The 26,453-nt window shown below is 42.0% G+C and overlaps 1 protein-coding gene across 1 annotated transcript in view; it reads left to right on the top strand.

Moving 5' to 3' along the window:
- ADGRV1 (adhesion G protein-coupled receptor V1) overlaps nt 1-26,453 on the top strand; it is a 319,443-nt gene that overhangs the window by 237,278 nt on the left and 55,712 nt on the right. The window contains exon 86 of the mRNA XM_063129627.1: nt 19,942-20,099. Within this exon, the coding sequence (XP_062985697.1) occupies nt 19,942-20,099 (158 nt within the window). The remainder of the gene's footprint in view (nt 1-19,941; nt 20,100-26,453) is intronic.

Genomic DNA, 26,453 nt, shown 5'->3' with positions numbered 1-26,453 from the left:
CTTGGTTGACCAGCCTCAGTTTTATTAGCACTCTGTTTTTCAAGAATAATTTTAATGTCATGTTTCCTATTTTATCTTTTGTTCATTTTATGTCTTGTTATTCAGCACTCCGGATTCTGTTTAGATGTTGAGCGGTATACAAATGTTTTAAATAAATAAATATTTTAAGAGCATTGGATACTTAGAAATGCAAATTTACTAACTGTTATTATTTCCAAAACCATAATCTCCTACTGTTGGGCTACATGGTACATATTAGAAGTACACTATGGTATTAGCAACTATTTTCATTAGACCTATCTTTAGATCTCACTTTTCTCAACAGCTGTACGGGTCAGCAGAGAGTCAAAAATATGACAGAGGTTATGATCTCTGCATTGTTCATTATGAATTTAGTTACATTTATATAAAATGTGCTTAATGTACATTTAGTTTTAGGCACGTTGCCTCAGATTATTTATTTTGCAAGTTGCCAGCAGCTCTTATTTTCAAAACCACCACAAGTAAACTTAATAAAACCACAAACACCTTGATGAGTTGGCACTGGAAACTAAACAAATTGGCCATTTGAAGAGGAAACCCTTTTTGACTGAAAAAGGAAGGCCTGAAAGAACTTGAAAGAGTTCACCACCATGACCTTCCATGCTATAACTTTTAAGATGGCAGCAATCTCTGTTTATAGTAAGCAAATAAAAATATACTGAGTTGTATGAGTTTATGGAACCATATTTTCCAAGGAACAGTCTTCCTCAGGCTGCCAGGGCCAGGGCCAGGGCCAGACAGGCAGACGTTTTTAGGCCTCAGGACAGGGATGGGGAACCTCAGGCCTGTGGGTCTTCCATGCAGGGCTGGCCTTACCATTAGGCAGAATGAAGCAGTCACCTCAGGCGGCGGATGCTGGGAGGTAACAACAAGGTGTGTTGGAAGAGAAATCTGCCATGAGAACTGCTCTGCAGACCCTAAGTTATTTAACTTGATGCCTCCAGGTGGAGTGGAGGATGCTGTCCCAGCATCACTGTTGAAGACTGCCCATCCAGTTGGCTTTTGTACATGAAATGGGAGGGGGGGCCATCTTGTTCTTGGCCTCAGGCAACAAAATATCTTGAGCCGGCCCTGCTTACATGGTCCTCGTGAGGTTCCCATCTGGACCACCATCTTTCCTGCCTTATCTCCGATCACTGCTTGGAGATAAGACACTTTTCCTGCCCTCCCACCAATGCTGCATTAACGCTTTTAAAAAGCTTCATTGCAGTGTGTGGGGCACTTTGAGGGGAGTAGCCACTGGGCAACAAAGGGCTAACCCTTCCCTGCCTGACGTTGCAACCCCCTTTGAAAAATTGCCCCTCCCCCAGTACAACCGGGCTCTTTAATACCCCCTTGGTACCAATCGAGGCTTTCTAAAAGCCTGATTGTGGTATGGAAGGGGCAATGGCGTGGGGCCAAATGTGAGGCCACAGGCCACCTTGGGATGTGGCCCTGCCCAATGCAGGCATGTGGCCCCTAACTTGCTTGCCTGTAACAAATTCATCCCTTGGACTGAAAAACCTTCCCCATGCCCACTTGAGGGGATGGTTGAGCTTAAAGGGGGGTTCCGGTGAATCCAGAGATGCCTATACAAAAAAGAAGGGAGGGGTTTGGGGTCTCTGTCCCACGATGGAGTAGGAAAAGAGAAAAGGCCTGTGGTTGGTTATTTATGTGTGGGGGGTGGGAGGCAGGGGAAGATATGGCACTGGTGGGGGGGACACGCCAAGCGAAGGAAAAGAGGACTAGACACCTAGTGCATATTCCTCCACATACCTAGGAATTCTTAATACCTTCTCAGTTTCTGATCAATGTCAAGTGAGTCTCTAATAAAAACCAGTAGATCCTGGAGGGAAAAGCTGACCAGGGTTGTTATCACCCAGATCTGGCTGGATGAGGCAGCAAATCCTGTATTGCTCCAGCTGCTACCAGCTCAGTGCTTGGTGCTGCTTCCAGCTAGGTACTTGATGGGGATGGAAAGTGGCTGTGATGCACACACAAAAATCCATTTTGCTCACTAGGCATCCAGTCCAAGATGACTTTTCTGTAATATATGCACCTCATATACCAAACTACCTGCCTTGCTGTCTTAACAGATTCATGGAGGTCATCTTGAGATTGGTGCTGGGAAACCCCCTAGCTTCTTTGTCCTGTGGGATCAACATCCACATTCAAACCCCCTTTACTGCTGTGGCTCAAAATCTCATAGCCACTTTGACTATGGACCTGTACCAATGTATTCCTGGACCAGTACATTCATCTTGTGTTCCAGAAGAGAACAAAAGGAACTGTTTTGCACTGGTCCGCATACAGACAGTCTGTGACTGGGTCAGCCTTTAATGACTCATTGGCCATGAAGAAGAATACAAAAACCTGGTCCTTGCTAAGGATGAGACTTCCTCCCCTTCTTAGCGTTGAATAGGGAAGTTAAGTGTCCTAGCTCAGAAGTAGAACACGTGCTTTGCAAAAATCCCAGATTCAATCCCTGGAATCCCCAAGTATGTCTGGGAAGGACTCCTTTCTGAAAGCCTAGAGAGCCGTACTAGTCTGGTGAGCTAGATGGGCCAGTGATCTGATTCGGGTTGCAGCAGCTTATGTTCCAAGGCATTCTTGGGGGAGCACTGAGTACAAAGAGCAGAAGCCTTGGGTCAAATCCAACAGAAAATGGCTTAGAGCCCATTTGGGAGCCTATTCTGTGGCAGTATTGGCAGCAAAGAAATCTTCTTTCACTGCCAACATGGCATCCGCAGAATGCTATCCAGCAGAGCCATGCCAATTAGTTAGGAGATTTGTGCAGCCTCCTATTAATGAACATGAAATTATCAAAGGCCTGCTGCGCCTTATTTGTGAAGTATTTTGAGGATAAAGTCGCTTCCATCATCGGAGATGTCATATTGGTTATTTATTTATTTATAAAATGTAGCGTACAAATATTCACTGATAAGACAGTAAAACAGAGAACAGAAACACAGCTAAACAACATTTTACAAGATGCAGAAACATGGATTCAATCAAACGCGTGGGTGAACAAATAGGACTTTAGTTGGCATTAGAAGCTTATAAGGTTCGGCACCAACCATAGGGGGGTGGAATACTAAAATCAGGGTACCTGTATTGAGAACATGCCCTCTCAGGTTGTTATATATCTAATTAGATATATCTGTATATCTAATTTTATTACCTTTGAATTGTTGTAAACTGCCCAGAGAACTTTAGCTATTTAGCAGTATAAAAATGTAATAATAATAATAGCAAATGCAGCACCATCAAGAAGGTATCCCCACTAGATCTTAATATCTAGGTAGGTACATAAAGGACAAGGTGCTTCATCAGCTAACCAGGTCCACAGCCGTATAGGGCTTTATATATCAGCACAGTCACCCTGAACTTAGTTCACCAAAACCTACCCTGGTGGCAGAGAGGCCTTAAAACAGGGATGCTTCAGGATTTCTGAACTGGAAAAGTCCCCCCACCCCACCCCGAACTTCCAACTCTGACATTTAGTGTCAGTACTAACAATAGAAGATTGAGCAAAGAATGGTCAATAATTTCTTAGTGAATAAATCTCCGTGGTCAGAAGAGCAAATGTCAAAATGTGTAGACTGTTTGCACATCTAGGAAGGAGAGGAGATGCAAAATTTGAACTTTGGACAAAGCAAAGACAGTCAAGAACAGGAGGCACAAGTCAGTTGAGATACTGTGTTCATCATGTTACATAACATTTGAAGCCACTCATAGGTTTCATAATGGTGCTGTTTCCTCAGCAGGCATCCAAAGCAATCCTAAACTTGTCATTTACAGGGGATGCTAGGTGTAGAAGTAAGATTCTCTATGAACACAAGTCAATCTGGACTAAATAATAATAATAATAATAATAATAATAATAATAATAATAATAATAATAATAATATATTTTTTACCCGCCTCTCCACTTGGATTGAGGTGGGGAACAACACTGGCACAAACAAAGGTGTAGAATAAGGGTTATCACCTTCTTTCATGACTGCCTGAACATATCTACCCCTTGGCAAGGCCACCGTGAGTAAAACCTGGGTTGAAATGGCTCCAAATTCTGCTGTACTGGAAATACTGCACAGCATGGAGTGGACATGCAGTGAGTCTGGGGACAGGTCCCAATGCCTGCATGAAGACATCCTTTGGGCCCTTGACTTTACACGAAGATGGTGCAAATTGACCATATACAAAAGAGGACAGGGCTCCTGCAGCGTTAACTGTTGTGATGAAGAGGGAAGTTCACCAGGTGCTGCATGCATACCAATGACACCCGCTGAAATTCCCTTGTCTATGCAACTGTTAAAGATACAGGAGCCCTGTCCTCCTTTTCATATGGTCACCTTACCTTAGTGAGATATGCAAATAATGAAAATCCTTAAACAACGTGTCCCCTACTCAAAGCACCGTGTGATGGAATGTAATACAAGCCAGATATGTAACACAAGAATTCCTTCCCTTTGAAACAAGTCCTCGCGATTTCAGTGGGGCTTGCCCTGAAGAAATGGGCTTAAGCTCATGCCCCAAGCGCCTTGTTTGGCTGCCATCATTGCTCTCTCTCTCTTTTGTTTTAATTGCTGTTGGAGCAGCTGGCACACTCAACCAGCCCGAGAGACTACTAGAATGCCAGAGCTGAAAGCTAAATGACACCCAAGTGTCTGAATCTGATGACAAATATTGTATGTGATGCTGAGGCTAAAAGAATATTAGCAGGAAACCTATAATTTTCATTAGCTGATTCCTTGTAATCACAGAGATGATGTCAGATACTGTGAATTGCTGTACATAGACTGTGCCAGAAATGTCCCCTAATGTATTATTTTCATGAAACTGAGCTACTGCCTGTTTTATTTTGGGCCCAAATTCGGAAGGATTTGCAGTTGCATGGTAAAATATATCCTGCTATTCACTATGGATTCTATTGTAAGACGTCTTAAAAAATGTGATTGCTTTATCATCATATATGTTTTTCTCTAGGAAATAAGTGTGCAGTGACATATAGGCTGTATTTCCTTTCAAAAAGGCCTTCAAAGGATAGAATAGAATGCAATTAAAATTCAGTAATAAAAATGAGTAAAATCAGCAGTAGAACCAATAAATCAGGGATGGACGCCTGTTGAGAAAGGATGATCTTCACTAGACATTGAAAAGTTGATAAGGATGGGTCCTGCAAGGGGAATTTTGTTTGGCGTGATACCTGAAAAAGGGAGTCTATGTGCGTACACCTGTATTCCTGTAGACTTTCCCCACCATCCATCCCCCAATTGCATAGGGTTCCTGATCATATAAGAGCTAACACTTGTAGTAGCTGTATGTGACTTGGCTCCATTTTCAGACATCATGCTGAATGCATGAATGTCAGGGTTGAGGCGTGCAACATCAGGGACAGCAGTGGTACTCCTGTTCTCCCCTCCATAAGTTTAAGCTCCGCTTGGAGGTAGATTGGTATTAAATAACAGTCAAGAAGAATTTGCCTCACTCTAAAATGCTGTATTGGTGCTTGTTCTCCTCAATAGACAAGAGGTAAATCTATACTGAAGTATGAGGGTGCTGCATATATTAGAATCACAGCTCTAGAATCACATCCTTTCATCACTTGGACTTTGGGTTTATTTGTTGAAAAAGTGGGCCACCAATTGCCTACATAGCAATGACCAGATGTGGCAAAACCAGTGCCTAAACCACTATACCAGTGGTATAGAAATTGAAGGAGTTGGGGAGGGAGGGGGGAATTACAAACCAGTCTCATGCCTTCCTAAGGGTCTTTCAGCTCCCACAACTCTGGTTATGTTAGTAGAAGCTCTTCAGTTCCAAAACAGTGGAGTTACCAGGTGCAATGGAGATTCAGCTGACATCAGAACAGAGCAGAACAGAGTCTGGAGCTGTGTTGGCATACAGGACTCTCTGTGCCCTCACAGTTATTCAGTTCGGTAGATTCAGAATGCCAATTCCCTCTCATTCTTCCCTTCATTGTGGGCATTGGACTTCATTGCAGAACACTATTCTTTCTGAGAGCTTTTATATTCTTGCAAACCTTTACCATCAAGGCAAAGCAAATGTTATCCCCCCTCCCCAAAAGGCAGTCATGAACCAGTGGATTATGCCTTGAGAGTGTTTAAAATAGAAGTGTTACCTTGTTAAGGAAATATGATCTTGAAAACTACGGGGAAAGAAGTGTATGTCTTACTGGTTGAAGCTGTGGCCATTTTTAGATTGTGAATAAGAACAATTTAGCATTTAATTTTAGAAAGTTTGCAGTGTGTGTTATATTTCTGGATGATTGGAACGCCCATGCATGATGCAATGATTCCATATCTGGTACAAACTTCCTGTAAGCAGATCCCAGGTACTTCTTTGAGTGGGTGGACATCTACAGCTACATCCAGCTGAACTGACCACATACGAAGCTGGAAGATATGCATTTAGAAGTGTGTAATCTTTGCACACTAAAGCATCGTTCAGATGTTAGAGTGTGTGATACAGAGTCTTGTGGCATCTTAAACATATATGATGATAAAGCAATCACATTTTGTAAGACGTTTAGATGTACCGTCTCCAGTCCCAGAAACAGAAAACAGTTGCATTTAGCATGGATTATCTGGAATCCAGTGATGTTACTTACCCACATCCCCGAAGCACTGTTTGACAATTTTTGACAATGCTTTTAAAAGGGCAGGGAGAATTAATGTACTTTTAATTGCATTAATGTAAATGCAGTACTTTATTTTTTAAAAAAAAAAAACTGACAAGTTCACTTGAGTAAGACAGACTAATGGATCATTGCTCAATTCCATGGCCAGTGTATCTATCAAATGGATTAGAACTATGAGAGAGAAGCCAAGTTTAAGCTGTGGGAGAAAAAGCATTGTCATGATTTGTATGTATATATATCCCGCATTTATGAAATGCATCAAAACAGGTACAGTTCCAAAAGAGAAGAGACTCTGCTTTGATCAATTTTTCTTGAACGTACTTCTCCAAATAGTTCTATCCTAGATGAAGCCCTCTTAATGTAAAGGCTCTGAAGCAATAACTGGAGGGCAATCTCTCCCATCAGAATTTTTAAGACATACCGCAGAGATCTTAAAAGGATGAGCTGGAACATGCAAAAAACACAATCGGAGGTGCTGAAATCAGTGTTGTAAGAAATACAGGTGAAGGAGGCTCTGTGGCCTCCCTGCCCCCACCCCCATTTGACGCAGCATCCCCCTTGGAGAGGTTTTAAACAGAAATTGATTTTCCCTTGAAGATTATGAGCATAATCTGATTTATATTTTGACAGTTTGCATATAAAAAAGGGTCCTTTTCCAGTTTAGATGTATATTGAAGGAAGATAGCAGGACTGCAATGAAGTTAGAAAATGTACATACTGCAGTTCTACAGCTATATCATGCAAACACAGAAATTAGTATTGGGCACAGAACTGAGCTGAGCATCCTTAGAATCTCAGCATTCATGAGAAGAAGAAGAAGAAGAAGAAGAAGAGGAGGAGGAGGAGGAGGAGGAGGAGGAGGAGGAGGATCATCTAACCATTATTGTTGTAAAGTTAAGTACATATTTATGGAGGCTCTTTCTAGTGAAATAGCAAATGATATTTTTATCATATTGTTGTGAAGTACATGTTATTTAGCATTAATTACTAAGATGGCTTTACAGTCCGGGGCAGCAAATGGACTCAAACCTTGTGTGCCCTTTCTCCATCCTCCCCTCTCACATGAGGTTTCCTTTAGCTTCTCCCATCACTGTTTTGCTCTAACCATAAACATACTAGGATTTCTATATTGGAGAAACAGTAGATACTACTAACCAGGATTGCCGCTAAAACATGGTTTGCAAGCTCACATCAAATCATGATTTGGAGGCAATTCCTTGTAAATGCTAATCATATCTTTCCCAGTTCAGATGTCGCAGCAAACTATAGTTAGAACCAGCCAAGGAAGAGGTTTGTGTGTGGATTCATAGAGAAGAGAGGAGGAGGGGACATGTGAGCCCACAGCATTCTTGATCACTAAAGCATGTTTTGGTGATCAGGCAATATGATAAGACAAGAACCAATAAAGATTCCATTATATGGCATTGTGGCTGTCCCAGCACAAAACATAGACAAAAGAACACAAAAATATGAGCCCCATCTAGTCCAGCATTCTGTTCACACAGTGGCCAATATGCTGCGTATTGGAAACCCACAGCAGCACATCAGTGCAATAACACTCTCCTGCTCATGTACTGCCTCCTAGACTGGAGGTAATATATTGCTGTCATGACTAGTAGCTACTGATAGCCTTTTCCTCCATGAATTTATCTAATCCCTTTTTAAAACTGGTAGTGACTTCCATAGTTTGAGTAAGTGCTGTGTGAAGTATTTCCTTTTGTCTGTCCTGAATCTCTCTCCCACCATTCAGCTTCATCTCATGACCCTTGGGATCTAGTATTTTGAGAAAGGAAGAAAACTATCCACTTTCTCCACATAATGCATGATTTTATACACCTCTATCATGCCCCTTCAGTCTTGAACAATGTAACCTTCCCTCATAAAGGAGTTGCTCCAGCCCCTTGATCATTTTGGTTGCCCTTTTCTGCACCTTCTCCAGTTCTATAATATATATTTGGAAGTATGGTAACCAGACTGTACACAGTACATAGTATTCCAAGTAGACCCACACTAGGTTAGCGTTTTCATTCAGCTATTTACCAGAACTCAAAGATCCCTTTTGTGGTTAGGAACCACCAGCTCAGACTAGGGATGGGTAAACTCCCCCTTGTGAACTGCTCACCAGACCCCCACTGCCTGCCTGACCCTGGTGGGTGCATGGACCAAGCTGTCAGATGGTCTGCTGGTATGCAGTGTCCTGCTTTCCCATGAGCTGCCAGTTTACACAAAATTGCGGCTAAGCCTTTTATGGAAATCATGGTTTTGCACAAAATGGCAATTTCTGTAAAAGGCTTACTTGCATGTTTGCGTAAAGTGGCAGCTTGCAGGTAAGTGATGAACCACAAGCTCGCCCGATTTGGTGTGCCCCGAATTGGGCAAGCTTGGGGTTGTGAGCTGACATCTGCGGGGGGAGGGGGGGCTGGCAACAACTCACTGAGCTTCAGCACCAAACTAGATTAGTCTGTAATCCCTGGCTCATACCCCATCGGCCTATATGTAAAGTTAGGGGGTTTACAATGCTTTTCTGGTGTTCAAAATCTCTGCTGCCGCATTCTCGAGTTATGCTGCAAATATGATTCTATACTTGGTTCCATTTTTTATGATAACAACTTTAGACTCTACATTGCTAACAGCTGGAAATAGTTCTGGTTTCAGTCAGAGTTTTTTAGAAAATCAAAATGTTAAGTTGAATGAAGTCAACTCAAATCAAATTAATAATGGAGTCTAAATCCAGGGAGAATTGCCCCTTCCTCTTGATGGACATTTGTAAAATCATGTTGTGAGGCTAGTTTATGCTTGGTTTTTAAGTTGAAGTAGATTTGTCATTTCTGATAAGATTGGTATCAGAATCAGGTCTTGCATGTTGTGTTATTGTTTTCCCTATTGTAATATTAATCCAGAAATTTATTCTTTTGAACAAAATGACAATTGAAAACAAACTGTGAGCAGTAGGATTAGTTCCAAAAGTTTCAATATGCCACTGAATAGAGTTCCATGCACCAACAGCTGTTTTTAGACACGGTACCCTTGAGCAATTGATATAGTTCATCCAGTAATTGTTTACTTTGACTCATAACGCTGCTGGCACTCAGAGCAAAATACGTTTTACAGGAAATCCCTTGTTCATGCTGTATTGGCATTCAAGGGGCTTTCTGGTGAAGTCAGAATGTGCAGCTACACGTTATAAAAGAGAAACAAAAACAAAATCTCTGTAATTAGCAATAAAGGGAAAGTCCAACCTGCATCCCAAATGAATGGTGCCACTTTGGTTTTTCTTCCCTTCTCTTCCAAAGCCAAATACTTACTCTGTTAGAATTGTCAAGTGATTTGCATAGTAATTGCATGTGCTGTGAGTTTTATATTTCTCCCTCCTCCCCATTTGTTAACGGGTGTTACCTTTGAAGTTGTAGAGAGGTATGTGGTGAAAAGCATCTGCCAAATGGGCCCGTCTTCAATTCCTACTACAGCTTGTAAATAGTGCAGCTGTACAAAATGTTCATGAATAACATTCCATGATATATTTTCCAATGTAATATCCAGGCTGGTGCTGTGCAGAAAGGAGCGGAATAGATTTGGAGAGTTCCACTGACTTCTATGGGTCAAAGTAAATAGGCGGCAAACTTGGATAAGATTTGGGGAGTGACAAAGGGTCATCCTGCTGGAGACCCTGAGGTCACTGGCTTCAGTGTAATCCCTCGACGTCAGGGTGGGAAGCCCGTGGGCTGCATGTCCCTGCTCCCGCCTTTGTTGTGGCCCTCCAAGCCACCCCTGGTGGTGACAAAAAAGCCGCGTCTTCACTTTAAACAAGGTCTGAATGCAAATTTGTGCTCTTCCAGTGTAACTGTGCATTAAAAGAAGGTGTGGTGGGCTCCCTGCACACCTTTTATAGCAAAAGAAAAAAGAAAAAAAGCAGCAGCTCCTCTGTGGAATTGCTGCCGGATTTGGGTAGCAGTTTTGATAGAAGGGATGGGCTGCAATGGGTTCCAGGGATGGCAAATTGGTCCCAAGAGCCTCAGAAGTTGCCCACCCCTGCAATCGTTCATTTACTTTTTCTTGAAAAAGTAAATGGCAAAGTAAGCAGACTCCAGTTGCCATCTGTTAGGAGAAGGGGTTCCAAGAAGAGCAACGCTCACACAGAGGGTGCCCCCAAGTGCATCCCTTTAGTTGTTCATTGCATTTAAACAGACATTGATCCTGTTCAGATGACAGAGTAAGCCATGGTGGTTAAGCATTTTGAGCTAAACATATGGCTTAGTGTGTCGTGTGAACCATGACGTAGCATGTCATGTGACCCAATCTGAACTATGGTGGCTACATAACCACAGTTTAAACACAACCACTAATCACTTGCTGAAAAAGGGTTAGAGGCCTAACCATGGCTTAGCATGTTGTCTGAACAGGGTCATTGTGGTCTAGTGGACATTGTTCATTTGATCCACATCATTTCTGTGTCTCACTTGGTATACTGAGCAAGTCACTATCTCTCAACTTCACCTAGAGATAAAATGGGATATATTCCACCCTGATCTCCAGGCAGAATGCACACACACACACACACACACACACACACACACACACACAGTTCAGAAACTGAAATTACTCACGTGATGAGAGAGAGAAGAGACAACCATTCAAGTTCCATTTCTTTCGCTCACCATCAATTGGAAGGAAAACTCTACTCATGTAGATTCCCCTATACAATTTAGAACCCTGAGAAAATCAGGATTCCAAATCATGCAAGGAGCTTACACGTGTAGAAAAGGCTCCCTACTGCAGACATTTGCAGCCAAGTCCGGGAGAACGACGAGGACAGTAATGGAGGTGCTGATCCACATTGCCTTTCCTACGGAGAATGGTGGTTGTTAGGAGCAACCCTCCCCCTCAACCAGCTCTTTCCCAGTAACCATAAGCAGCCTCATTCCAGAGAAATCGTATTTATTTGGAACAGGGCCAGTATCATCTGGGCAGATGTATGATGTCTGCGTACTGCTTCTGAAAGAAAGTGAGTGTCTGGGAAGATTTTTAACTGTAGGCACAACACAATGGTGAAGGGGACATTAATCTACATTCATTGATCTTTAGTACCCATGCAATTTGGTTGACTAAAAGATAGCTCCCTATTTTATTCTGTGGGCGTTACATGGCAACAAATGTCTATGCCAATCCGCTTAGTGCCCTTTTTCTACTGCAGAGGGTTGACGAGACTAACAGTCCGCCATGGTTTAGAAGTAAGTAGTCACAATGGACTTCCCCTCCCCCTTCCCACTTCCAGAGAACAAACAAGTTCACATCTGAACGGATGGTAACTTCAAGCCTTTGTATTAATGTTTGCTCAGCAACAGTGTGCAGCACAGCCAATAGAATGGTTTTGTTCTGCTGCTTTTACATATAGCTCAGTGTGCATCTGCTACTTCCTCTTCATCAGCTGAGAAAGTTGGATGCACTTTTATATATATATATATATATATATATATATATATATATATATATGAGGCCCTTGGGTTCAAGATCTCTGCTCCGGTCTTTCAAATGTAGCCTTCAGACTATTTGCAGTTAAACAAAGTGGGTAGTGTGTCTGTTGTAATCCACTCTGAAATACCGTCTTGGCATTTTTTCCTATGTGCGCTGAAAGTAAATAATTTTGAACACCAGTATACATAATATCATTGTTTAAAGACTGAACTGGCTAAATTTAGATAATCCTTCTGGTGTATTTGTCACACCCAATGTATCTCCCCACATCAGTCTGTGGTCAGTAAAGGAAGCCACAAGAACAAAACTAGTGTACATGCCAAAAAATAAAAAAAGAAGAAGAAAATCGCTCATTAAAAGCAGTCACTGATTATAAACCAGTAACGGAATCAGGTCAGACGTCTCTCATGCAATGCAAGAGACAACATATAACCCACATTGCAAGAATGAAAGAAAAGGCCCACGCAACAACTTGAAATATGAATGTATTTGCCAGACATGCACACAAACTGTGTTTAGGGCAGGATCTACATAAAGGAGACACAGTGCATGAAAGATCTGCAAGGGGTTGTAATGAAAGGGATTTGAGAAGTCACCAGCAGTGTGCAGCTAGGGCTGGACCTTGGAACCAAACACCATGCCTCCATAACCCAGGAGTCCCCAAATGACCACGTCAAGAGAGGGAGGAGGTGAAGGCATCAGGGTAGCAGACGCAAACTCTATTTCATTCCTATTGTCATGATGGTGCTATGATTTAAGTGCAGTGATGACGGAGGAATATGTCCAGGGGATGAAGTTCACTGAGCTTCCAGAAGCTCCCCCCACCCCAGGCTCCAGCTCGCTTCCCCATCAGCTAGCCCGACTCAATCTGTATCAAGATTTGTATTTTGTGAACCGCCCAGAGAGCTTCGGCTATTGGGCGGTATAAAAATGTAATAAAATAAATAAATAAAGTCAGGTCAGCTCATGGATGTTCAGGTGTTTCTTTTTTCTTAAATCGCCATTTACACAAGCCGCAGCTGCAATTTCTGTTAATGGCCATAATATGCTTAATTTGCGCAAATTGCAGGCACAATTTGCAGTTGCAGTTTGTGCAAAACTGAACATATTACAGCCACAAATTACAGTTGCAATTTGCACAAATTGCAGCTGAAATTTGCATAAAAGGCAATTTAAGGGAGGACTGAGAAAGGTCCCGGATTTTGAGGGAAAGCCCACAGCAAAGCTCGCAAATGCAAGCTGAGCCAAGAGTCCAGCGAAATCCGGCAAGCCCCCAAATGGCTAGACTTTCCCATGACAGACATCCCTAAAATGAGCTTAAATGCAAAACTGCACATACCCATAGTATTTTTTTTAATCAATGATAGTAAACATTCTAGAATGTAGAAGCCATTTTAACATATGGAATGGCAGGTGGAAGGAATATTAGCTTTGTGCTTCACCACTGAAATAATACACACTGAAATTATTATTATTATTATTATTTATTTATATAGCACCATCAATGTACATGGTGCTGTACAGAGCCCTCCCCACCCCATGCAGGACCATGATGTCCAAAGTGTAAAAATCCCTGGCTGCATCCCTGGTCATCATTCATAGGTAGAGGCAGCTGCCACTGCATACAAGTCATCCAGTTTTTCTCTCTCTCACCCAATAGTACTGTGAATAGCTGTACAAATATATAACCATTTTTAAAGCAAGGTGGCACAAGTAGCCCATATGCTCCATTCGTTTGATCAGTGTGCTTGAAAGAGAGTTAGGGCGTCAGGTAACGGGACACTCATACTCCTCTGCAGAAGATTTGGAAGAATGTCATCCATCTCCCTTTTCTCACCATTCCAGAGGAGTAGCCATATTGGTCTGATGTAGCAAAAGCAACAGAAAGGCCCAGTTATTACATTTACAACAGTAAAAGCGTACCAATAACAGACCTCACAGCTCTTGTACATCTCCTTTCCTCATTGGCGTCAACAAAATAACTCCACTAGCAATACAAATAATACTTCCACCAGCAACACTCTGCCTCCATGACATAGTAGACTGCAGAGAACAGGTGATATTGACCCTGTTCAGAAAACATGCTAAACCACGGTGACTAAGCATTTTGAGCTAAGCTTTATGGCTTAATGTGTCATGTTGTTGCCGAAATGGCAGAAAGAGGTTTGTTCCCCTGGAGGACTGTGCCAATTTTATCCTTCAGGGTGGAATCAGACAGGCAGACCTTCAGCGGATGAAATTCAGCTTTATTTCTCGAGAAAGGCGAGACTCCAACAAGCTAGCGCCCTGTAGGGTCTGGCCCCGAACAATCTAAAGGTAATTCCTTATATTAGCATACAAACAATGGGGATGAGTCACAATCATGTGAAGTTACTTCAGAGTCATGAGTTCAAACGCCACGTTGTTGTTGCCGGGCAGAGTTTGCACTCGGCACCCAAAGTTTGCGCCCTGCTCACTGTTTTTGCACTCCTTACACCGGAGCTGACAGTCGTTATATGGTCTTTCTTTGCAGTCAGAACATAAACTTTTGCTCCCTGCCTACTACCTTAGGCACGGATGTGTATTCAGGGTCTTCTGATTAGATAATTCAAGCAGACATTTACAATTTATTCTACAATGTGAACCATTCCTAGCCATGGGGGCTACAAAACCATGGCTTAAACACACGCACTAACCATTTGCTTCAAAAGTGTTAGTGGCCTAAACATGACTTAGTGTGTTGTTTGAACAGGCCCATAGACCCTAAAGTCAGGCATCAATAAGTATTTCCACAAACTGCCCCATGATCTCTTGTGTCTTGCAGCCTTTTTGTCTTCTCCATTGTTAAAATGTTTCATGTGCATACTGTCTGCAAGTCATTATTGAGCCAAAAGGCATTCACTTGTACAGGACAACATCACTCCAGAATTTCCTGCAGTCAGCTTAAGGCTCTTTAATTTTCTGGAGAAAGATGCAGCATTCACTCGTGTCCCTTCCATAGGGGAGCATGCAAGTTGCATTTTGCAAGCTTTCTGTCTTGTGCAGAGCATGACTAGAGATTTATGCTGTTTCAAAGAAATTTGGCATGCCAATTGGAGACTGTGTGATATATAGATCCATTAAAGCTAGGACAAGGGTTGTTTATGCCAAAGGGAATTTGCTGGCGACTCTCCATTGCAGTGTTAAATATGATGTAAGCATGTAAAGTGTCTTGAACCTTCTATGTTCATGAGCGGGTGTCTTTCAGTATGTGCTCACAGGACTGCAATTAAGCATTTTGTACAAAGGAATCAGGTATGGAGGGACTGTAGGTGAGCACATGTTGCCAAGTCTGCATTTTCTGCCAATAGCATATTTCAAAATGTTCCAGTTAATTTCTCTGATAAGTCCCTACATGTACTCAATAGGACAACGTGCATAATATCAAGCATTCAACAAGATCATGATTTAGATTAAGCAGGGAATCAGTTTAAGATCATGATACTAGTGTTCCTACTTAAACAGCAGCAAGACGAGAAGCAGTTACAATGGCCTCTACTTAACAGGCTTCCAATGAGAAAGTAGGCAGGTCTTCATCTGGCAGAATTTCTTATGCAGGAAACTAATTCATAGCTTTTCTCTCAGATTCCTTCGACTAATACAACCTATTTTTTGACCTTCAGTAGTTCTCTGCTCCAACCCATTCAGTATAGGACCTAGTTCAGACTTCCCCAACTTGGTGCCCTCCAGATGTTTTGGACAACAACTCTCAGCATTCCTGACCATTGACCATGCTGGCTAAGGCTGATGGGAGTTAAAGTTCAAAACATCTCAAGGGTAGTAGGTTGGGATAAGTTGACCCAGATTCTAGGTTAAATTCAGGTTGAGCCTAGATTTTGGACATACAAGTGGATGAATGGGAAAGTGGGGAAGTGGGTCATGTCTAACCTCTAATCTTGTGTTTGGGGATTCACAGAAACAGGGATGCCATGTGTTTAAATATGTGAGTTCCGGCAGTCTAGGGTGACCATATGGCAAGGATGACAGGGCTCCTGTATCTTTAACAGTTGTATAGAAAAAGAAATTTCAGCAGGTGTCGATTGTATGCATGCAGCACCTGGTGAAATTTCCTCATTATCACAACAGTAAAAGCTGCAGGAGCTATACTAGAGTGACCAGATACAAAAGAGGGCAGGGCTCCCACAGCTTTAAGTGAATAGGAGTGAATAGGCTTGTACAATACATTGTAAATGAGAGGCCCTTCTCATTTGCTCACCCATGAGAGCAATTAGGTGGGATGATCACACATGAGAGGGCCTTTTCTGCAGTGGCCCCACACCTCTGAAACAAGCTCTCATCGGAGATCCACAATGCTCCACCATTGCAGCCTTTTAAGAAGGCCTTAAAAACATTTTATTTTACCATGGCCTTCTCATGATATTACTGTTGTTGCTTCTATTGTCATTGTTGTTGCTTCTGGTTGTATTGTTGGTTTTTATTGTTTTTATTGCTGTTTTATTGTGTTTATGTTTTTAATTGCCTTTAACGTTTTAACTGTTTTTATGTATTTTATTTTTGTAAGTATTTTTGTAGGCCACCTTGTGAGGGCTTCTGTTTGGAAAGGCCATCAAGAAATGTTTTAAATAAATATGTAAATGAACACACCCACACCCACATCAGCAGCCCTTCGTCTGCTGGAACGCAGATGAGGCCAGAGCGTGCTTCCCTTCAGTTTTGCAATCCCAGGGCATTTGATGCAATGTTAGACTGTAGCAGCAAAAACGTAAACTGCTTGGGAAAATCATCAGTGGTGCACAGGAAGGATTGAAACTGGAAGCATGGTGGAGTGAAGCCTCCTGAGAACTTCTGCTAGTATTATCAAAAGCATTGCTGCTTCCTTTGGAATTCCTTTGTCTTGGTGAATGTGTCTAACTAATTGGGTTTGGTGGGAGTAATAATTATAATGCTATTGTTCACATCATTACAACCTTCTAGGTGACTTGTCGTTGGGCATGATGTTCACATTATTTCTTTTAGAGTAGGACGTGCCATGTAGATTTAATAATATGCTGTATTAGCTCTCATGTACGGATAGTAACGTAGTGAGGTACCTAACTGAGATTAAGTATAACCCTACACAGGGCTATGCACATGAAACAGCTACAATGCGAGCCATCATGGCCTGCACATGTTTTCTTGGAAATAAATGTATACTGTTGAACTTACACCTGGGTGAGTATGGATAGGATTGCAGTTTTAGGGGGATGGGGGTGGGGTTTGGGCACCCGCTTTGGACTGCAATGGAAGGACTCATGTGGCAGGTCATGGGTTGTTCACGTGCACCTTCAACTCTTCTAATTATTTTCCCTCACTTTTAATAGCTTTTGTTGTTGTTGCAATCATTCAACTTGACAGTTAAACTGTGATTTGTTAAATGTTACTTAAATATTTGAACCCTGATGATGATGATGCAGTTTTTGTGGGCTTCAGTATCTGTCAATCATGTTTTACAGTTTCAGAGAGAAAATACTACATATAAGAGCCTGCTCTTCATAGACATAGCTGCGCACACGTGGGAGGGAACAGCAGGAGGTTCAAAGCACACAGACATAGCTTACTGGGCCATTACTGAGAATCGAAGGCTTATGCATGTTACCTGTGTCCTAATAATAGTCAAGTGTGCTGTGGTACAGGCACATCCATCCATGTCACCTGCTGCCAAGAGGGCTGTATTTGAACCCTACTCAGGTCCTTGGTCACATGGGTGGCTGCACCCACACAAGGATGAATTGTGTGCCCTTAATGATTGATGAATACATCACAATGACGGTACTGATAAATATACCCATGCTTATCTAGGAGAACTAATAAGCAGCCTTAATTTTATAAATCCATTTTTTTTGGGGGGGGGGGTCTACCTATTCCTGCTATCAAAAGGAAGAAAAGTTGTTCTGAAAGACAGACACATTTGTGCTATAAATCTTTTCTCCTTGACAATACTCAGTTAAGGAACGAAAGCACAAAGGAAGGAAAGTTGTGTGGAGCTTTGTGCCTAGCAATGCAGAAAAAGAGAGCAACTTCCATTTGTATTCATTAGAAATGGTAAAAATGAAATTGACAATGATGTATCTTTTTGAAAAAGCCGTGCATATATCTTTAGCCTTAATCTTCCATGAAGCTAAAATGGTTGTGTGTTTCCTTGAAGATATTAAGAGCCTCGGGTTAATGACAGGAACATCCTGTTGATGGGTATTTTTGAACTGGGAATGTTTGCTGCTACAGAGTCCAAAACCTGTTTACTTTCCAAGTAAATAAGGCCATGGAGTGGTATATAAATATTGTAAATTAAGAAATACTTTCCAGTATGGATATGTTTAAAAGATGAATGCAAAGGAGCTAACAAAAGGAGTCAAATAGGAGTCAGAGAACTAAAAAGATTTGTATCCTGAAAGACAGGATATCATGACTGTAGTAGTAGTAGGTATAAAAAAACCACCTGTTGAGCCTTGATAATACAATTCAGAGCCAGGGCTTGGAACCAAAGTTTTTAATACAAAATTATGTTTTGTGAGCCACCAAGACAACATTCTTATTCAGTGGCCTATGTAAATATTGGGTTGGATCCAGACAGTCTTGCTTAGAGTAGATGGATTGAAATGAATAAGAATTCAGTCGTGACTAAAGTCCCATTGTTTTTGATGGCTCTACTAAAAACTGACTAAGACTCTGTCTTCATGGTGCCGAGTTGGTGCCACCTCCTGCCAAAACCCCGTGATCATCTGGGTAAGGGAGCCACCCCCCAACCTCTTCCTGGTGGAAGGTGACCAATTGCCAGTCACATTCCACCAGGATTGCCCCCTGGATTGGCCCTGGAGTGAGGTCAAATGGCAGAAGAGCCGTACTGACCTCGTTCCCACTGAAAAAGTTGGGTTAGTCCATGGTTGCTGCGAGTCTGCATCTGCGTCATGACGCAGCACAGCCTCGCAGCCATCACGGGGCTTTCCCCATGTATAAACAGACCCTAAATCTGTATCCAAGCCACTCTAAGAAAGTAAGGTTGCAATCCTATGCAAGTTTAGACAGAAGAGAAGTCCCAGCCAGCATGTCTAAACATGCATAGGATTTCACCCTAAGTAAATGGTACAGATAGTCTAGTGAAGTAGTCAATTAGGCACATTTCCTTATAACAGATAGTGTTGCCCTCTTCTCCACTGATGTCATTGTTCACATATCCACCATGCAACGTTCATCCACTTCCCCCTTGTAATCCACCTACTCACAGTTGGGTTCACAGGAGGAAAGTACTGTTTTTCATTTCTGGTTTGTTTGCCAAATTTGAAACCAAAGGCCTGGGCCCATCAATTTTCCCACCACAGTGTAAAAATACTGAATAAAATTATAATTTAAGTAGATTTTAAAAAAGCAAACCGCAACTAAGAAGGGAGAAAATGGCAAGAAAAGGAAGGAAAAACATGACATCAGCCTACAAGTGACACACAGTTCACTTTAACTAGGATGAAAATAAATGTTAAGTATGGAATATTACATAAGGCATTTTTTAAAAAAAGTACAACTAAAACCGACCCTGTTAAATAAATAATATTGGGATAAAAATAAGATGAACCCCATTCTAAGAATCAGCATCCCTTATTATTTCAAGGTGTGAGATAATTAAAAAACACTTTTTTAAAAAGAAACTGAGACAGATTATTTGGGTAGGTATAGCAATTTATAGCTTGTCAAAGGTTTTGGATTCCACCCATGTGCGTCAATCTGCCTGTAATGTTGAAAATGACCTGTTCTCTCCCCTCTTTTTTCCCCTCCAGGTGCTTTATTCCAAATATTTATGCAGCCCTTTTCACTGCTGTATTGGTACCATTAGTGTGCCTAGTGGTGGTATTTGTGGTATTCATCCATGCCTATCAAGTGACGCCCCAGTGGAAAGCTTATGATGATGTATTCAGAGGAAGAACCAATGCAGCAGGTATGAAACTTGGTAGAATTGTAATCAGGCTAACCATTTATTTAAAGCAGAGGTGGGGACCATCTGGAGTTTGGTGAGCTGTATCAACCTTCCGTCACCCCCAGTGGAAACTTGCTGGTGGCTGCACTCAATCCCTCGCTAACCTTGTTTTAAAGGAAAAATGTGGCTTTTTGGAACCAAATTTTAGTGGCGGATTTAGTGCAGCAGTGGCAGCAATTTCAGCTGTGATGGGGAGGGGGGTCTGGTGAGTTCCAGTGGAAAATTGGCCACCAGACCCCTAGAAGTTGCCCACGCCTGATCTGAGGGTTGGATCCAGACTTATTCATACTTAGAATAGACCCACTGAAATCAATGGAGACGTAAATAAGACATGACTAACGTGTCCCGTTGATTTCAGTAGATCTGCTTTAAGCATGACCTTGTCTGGATCCAGCCTAAAGACACTTTGATCCTGCCCTAAACCAAAGTCTTAAAGCTGCCTTATGATGAGACCATTGAGCCATGTACATCAGGCCTGTCGACTCTGCAGTTCTTCAAGTTGTTGGCAGAGGTCATTCCCTGCTGCTTGAGGTGAACCTGAGACAGTGTTCACAGTATCTGTGCTTTCCTGCTGAAGAATGGGCAAAGGAACTTTTCATCAGGAATGACAGCAGATTCAAAACACCCAATCTAAATCACTTACATGTCTTATACAAAAACCTTAGCCTAGAACCAAACCGCTTTCTGCTTATGCCTGGTCATGAACATTGCTTCCAGAGGAAATCTAAGCTTGTTCAGACCTCTAGGGGATAGGGAGTCCCCAATCCCTTGAGAATGCCTTTCCAGGGGGCCGGGCCAGGTTGATAGGGCACATTTGACTGCTCACAGTTTTTGGAATAGATTGTGTTGAGATGAATTAGAACTGGCTGTTTGAGTTGCATCTGGAAAACAATAGAAAGTCAGAGCAGACTCTGGAACAGTGTGAGAGAAGGTTTGCTCAATGCTGGGCAGAAGGGCGGGCAGAATTGTTTGGCTAACAACACCTGCTGTGGTTGGATTCAATGGAAAAGTTTTCAGTTGCACCAGCTGGGCCTTCTCTTTTTATAGTCCAGGCCAATTGCATTAAAATTGCCTATTTCTTTAATGCTCCTACCTGTGAGCCTTTACCACTAGCCTTGCAACGCTCATGCTTTGGGGCAGTGGATATATTCATTACTAGGAAAACAAAGAAGCCCCCACCCCACCCCGAGAGATCATAGAATCATAGAATCATAGAATAGCAGAGCTGGAAGGGGCCCACAAGGCCATCGAGTCCAACCCCCTGCTCAATGCAGGAATCCACCCTAAAGCATCCCTGACAGATGGTTGTCCAGCTGCCTCTTGAAGGCCTCTAGTGTGGGAGAGCCCACAACCTCCCTAGGTAACTGATTCCATTGTCATACTGCTCTAACAGTCAGGAAGTTTTCCTGATGTCCAGCTGGAATCTGGCTTCCTTTAACTTGAGCCTGTTATTCCGTGTCCTGCACTCTGGGAGGATCGAAAAGAGATCCTGGCCCTCCTCTGTGTAACAAGCTTTTAAGTATTTGAAGAGTGCTATCATGTCTCCCCTCAATCTTCTCTTCTCCAGGCTAAACATGCCCAGTTGTTTCAGTCTCTCTTCATAGGGCTTTGTTTCCAGACCCCTGATCATCCTGGTTGCCCTCCTCTGAACACGCTCCAGCTTGTCTGCGTCCTTCTTGAATTGTGGAGCCCAGAACTGGACACAATACTCTAGATGAGGCCTAACCAGGGCTGAATAGAGAGGAACCAGTACCTCACGTGATTTGGAAGCTATACTTCTATTAATGCAGCCCAAAATAGCATTTGCCTTTCTTGCAGCCATATCGCACTGTTGGCTCATATTCAGCTTGCAATCTACAACAATTCCAAGATCCTTCTCGTTTGTAGTATTGCTGAGCCAAGTATCCCCCATCTTGTAACTGTGCATTTGGTTTCTGTTTCCTAAATGTAGAACTTGGCATTTATCCCTATTAAATTTCATCCTGTTGTTTTCAGCCCAGCACTTCAGCCTATCAAGATCACTTTGGAGTTTGTTTCTGACTTCCAGGGTATTAGCTATCCCACCCAATTTTGTGTCATCTGCAAATTTGATCAGCGTTCCCTGCACCTCCTCGTCCAAATCATTAATACAAATGTTGAAGAGCACTAGGCCCAGGACTGAGCCCTGCGGTACCCCACTCGTTGCCTCTCCCCAGTTTGAGAAGTTTCCATTGATGGGCAACCTGTGGTGCTCCAGATGTTTTGGCCTAAATTCTCATCAATCCTAGCCATCATAGCCAATGCTGAAGGATCATGGGAGTTGTAGGCCAAAACATCTGGAGGACCATAAGTTGCCCACCTTGCCTACTGTATTACAAGACTTAGTGTGATGTCAGTGTATTTTCTCCCTTTTAAATTTTTATGACAAGGTTCTGCAATAAATTATGTTAGGAGACAGCTACATACAAATGGCTTGCAGGATGTTTCATAGCTTTTCAGTGCAGCACACATTAAGAAGCATGGCTTAAGATGCAGGTGGCTAATTTTCATTTTCTTCTTTGAAATATTTATTATTATTATCTTATGGTAGTATGGTTATCACTAGAGATCTACCAGACAGATGGAAATATAATATATACTATAAACAATATACCCTGCACCAGTTGGTGCCCTCTCCTCTGAGAATCTGGTACTTTTGAAAAATATGCGCACAAATACGGTTTAATCAATGGGAGAAGAATGTGTACACTTTAAAGGTGCACACAACTGGCATGTACATTTGGAAAAATAAGCATGGATTTTCATGTAAAAGGGGGGAAATGGATTTGGAATGAGCTTTGAAATGGAATTTGGAGAACTTTAGTGAACTCAGGTTTTGCTGATTAGTACATCGCTAATGATAGATAGGTCTCTGGACCCATATAAAATCATTTTGCAGACTAGGCACTGCAAAGCAGGTCATCAGTCCTCCATTGTTGCTTAAAGAGAAAAGGTTAATGCCTATGGCTTTAGAAAATTTGCAACATTAACTGTGAAGCAATATGGGTGTGTGTATGTCAGAAAGACAAAGGGCACAGTCATATGCATGTTTAGCTATGCTGGCTGGAGAATGCTGGAATTTGTAGGACTTTTTTCGGTCTAAACATGTATAGGATTGTGCCCTCAAAGGGAATTGTGGGAAATGGCCCATTTACATTATTTCTAGATATTAGTTCAGTTATGTTCTAAACATTTTATCTGCACTTTTAAGGCTAGCATTTGCTTCACTAACTTGGATCTAAAGTCAGTGAGCCACTCTGCAAATGTATATTTAAAATACCAGGAATCTGTTTTAGCATTGTTTTTCTTCTTTTTATTTTGATCCACTGCCAGCTTATTTTTGTGTGCGGAAAGAAGTCATGTTAGTGAACTTCCTGTTGGCGTAAGCCCTCAGACTTAAATCCTTTGTCTTGTCAAAACAAAAAACAAAACAAAAACTACACTGTGATCACAAGATGTACTTATTCCCTGCCACCTCCGTTCCCAATGCTTCCTGGCTTATTTAATTCAAACCTCTGAGACAATTAGAGCGGAAAGGAAAGTTTAGATTATCATTTGTTTCTTTTAATTTCTGCGAAAGTGTGTTAAGAATTGCGGTGGACTTTGCAACAGGGAACTGCACTACTAAGACTGCCGTCCTCCCTAATGAATCTGACACCCCATTGAAATCAGAGGACTTTACACCTGAGCAAATGTGTTTAGCGTTGTCAGCATTACACACCCGCAAGAGGGATTATTGTCCTTATCACCTATTTTTGTCAAGGGGTGAGGGACATAGCTCAGTGGTAGAGCACCTGCTTTGCATCCAGAAGCTTCCAGTTTCAATCCCTAGCCTCTCTAGAAGAGTCCTGCCTGAAACCCTGGAGAGCTGCTGCCAGTCAGTGTTGACAATACTGGACTAGACAGACAAATGGTCTGACTCAATATAAGGCAGTTTCCTATGTTCCTGTCTTCCAGTCTATCAGTGGTAGCTAACATAGGGAAATACTAAGACTATCACAGCTGAACTGTCCTTTAAAATGCTCATGTAAATCAGTGAAATGATGTGTTAAAAGTTCTAGATAATGTAGGTGGTCTCTGATGTTATGGGTTCTTTTTACAGAACAAGAGTGTGGCATGGTACTAAAGCTACAAAGTGAGAAAATTGGTCATGTGAATGGCATCCATACAGTGTTTTGTATGGGGGAGTGATGGTTGGCTGTTTCGTGTGGGTGACATGCAAGATGCTTGAACCATCTGGAGCTATTTTCACTGTGAGCAACTTTGGCAGCACATCTTCTCCTCACTTTTTGCATGCTAGGACAGATTACATGGGTTGAGCTGTGGCCAGATAGTCACCTAGTGGATAATCCTACTTTGCAACATAGAATTGAACTAGATATTCTTGTGCAATTAAAAATGGTGGGTTGTATCTGACGTTAGCCCTAATTAGAGTAGATAGATCCATTGAAATGAACGTAACGTAAGTTAAGATAACCCATTGTCTATAATCCTGTGTTGTCTAATTACTGATCTGAAAAACAACAACAACAACAGAAGAGCCGGGATAGGGGGGTGGAATTTGGAGAAGCAAGGAATAATTTATTTTTCTAAGAAAAAAAAAAGTCAGGAGAGATGTCAATAGGGAACACTGGCTTCAAACACAAAGAAGTGAACCTTTTGGTAGTGATGCATACAAATATCTTTGAGGAATTGGGCTGTCCCCAAGGATAGTATTACTTGTAGAAAATGAGAGACTCTGGTAACAATTTAGTTCTAGAATTAAGTCAATTAAGTCCATTGAAATAAATGCACTTTGGCATACTTTGGATGCTGGAGTGTGGCCTCCTATGTTTATAAGAAAGTGGGAGCTACCTTTTAAGGTAGAAAGTACTTGTATACAATCATCATAAAAGGGTAGTTTTTTAATTTAATTTTATTCAGTTTCAAATTAGATGTTAGGAGTTTCACCAAAAGTTGCTTAGGTGCTTCACCACTTCAAAGCAACAGATCTCCTTGTGGTACAAGTACCACAAAGTAAAGTTTGTCTATGATAAACTCCATAACTAGATTGAAGAAGAGGTTCTAGAATTGACAGATCTCCTGTCCTGGATGAGTTGTGAAGAACACAGAAGATCTACTAGTTTAGTTGATCCCATTATAGTGCTGATTAGTTTGGCATCTGTTTTGTATGTGGTCATTCAAATGCCCAACAAGCTCTCTTTTCATTACATCGTAAGTGGTGTAATGCCTGGGAGGGGATATATGTGATCCAGTCCGATTCCACAGGTGAAAGCTGGTCAGAAATATTATGCTGCAACTAGGGGTGTATGAGAATTTTGTTTCAGTTTACAATTCACCTAAACCGGCCCTGTTTGCAATCCCAGACGTGAACAGGAGCACATTTTTCAAAAAATGTTTGCATTCCTAAACTTGCAATTGGATTTGAAAAGTGCATATTTTTGAAAAGTGCACAATTTAAACCCTGCATTTTAAAAAAAATTACACACACACACACACACTTGCATTTTCACACTTTAGTCAATGAAAAGTGTACACCGAAATGTGTGGTTTCCCATTCTAAATGCATACATTTTCCATATGAATGGATTGAAAAACAGGACGCAAACAAAAATGGAAGTGAGCCGAATCAAGCTTCAAAATGAAGTGTGGAGATTTTAAGTGAGCACAAACATCCTGGTTCTTGCATCCAGTGGAGGCTGGAATCCGCTCTGGGTTTCAGTGACATCCGGTCAGAAATCTAAAAGAGCTATCCAATCAACCTTGGATAGTTCCTTTACAGTTCTGCCTCAAACCCGGAGCAAATTCACCACCCAACTGAAATCGGAGCCACCAGCCTCTCCCCCCCCCCCACCCCCAGACCAACCCTTTAGATCCGTACACGGAGATCACTGGGCAGGCTCCTTACCTGAACCTCCTCCACTCACTTAGTGTCCTGTGCTCTACTCCTTCATGTGCAAGAAATCTTTGTTCACAGGGAGCATAGAAGGAAACTGGCAGGAGACCAATAGCAGAAAAGTCTCCTGCCTGCATTTTAATTTCCCTCCTGTACTTTGTGTGAAAAGGTGCTTAAAGGCAATGCATAGAGATTCAAGATCTTTACATTTGCAGTGAGTGGTCTTTCCCCAATGAAGAAGTAGGAGACCTGTTAGGATGGTCTGGCCCAGAAAAAAAGAAAAGCAGGCTCCCTTAGCTCCAATGGAGACACCCGCCCATAGGGATAGGGATTGGAATTCCGGGTGGGGTAGTGGAAATCAATGGGGGAGGTAATATTCCTCCTTCCTTGAACACACTGGT

Source organism: Elgaria multicarinata, chromosome 6 (assembly GCF_023053635.1).
Source record: "Elgaria multicarinata webbii isolate HBS135686 ecotype San Diego chromosome 6, rElgMul1.1.pri, whole genome shotgun sequence".
Classification (NCBI taxonomy): domain Eukaryota; kingdom Metazoa; phylum Chordata; class Lepidosauria; order Squamata; family Anguidae; genus Elgaria; species Elgaria multicarinata.
The sequence above is the reverse complement of the archived record's forward strand: the minus strand, read 5'-3'. Positions and strand labels throughout refer to the sequence as shown.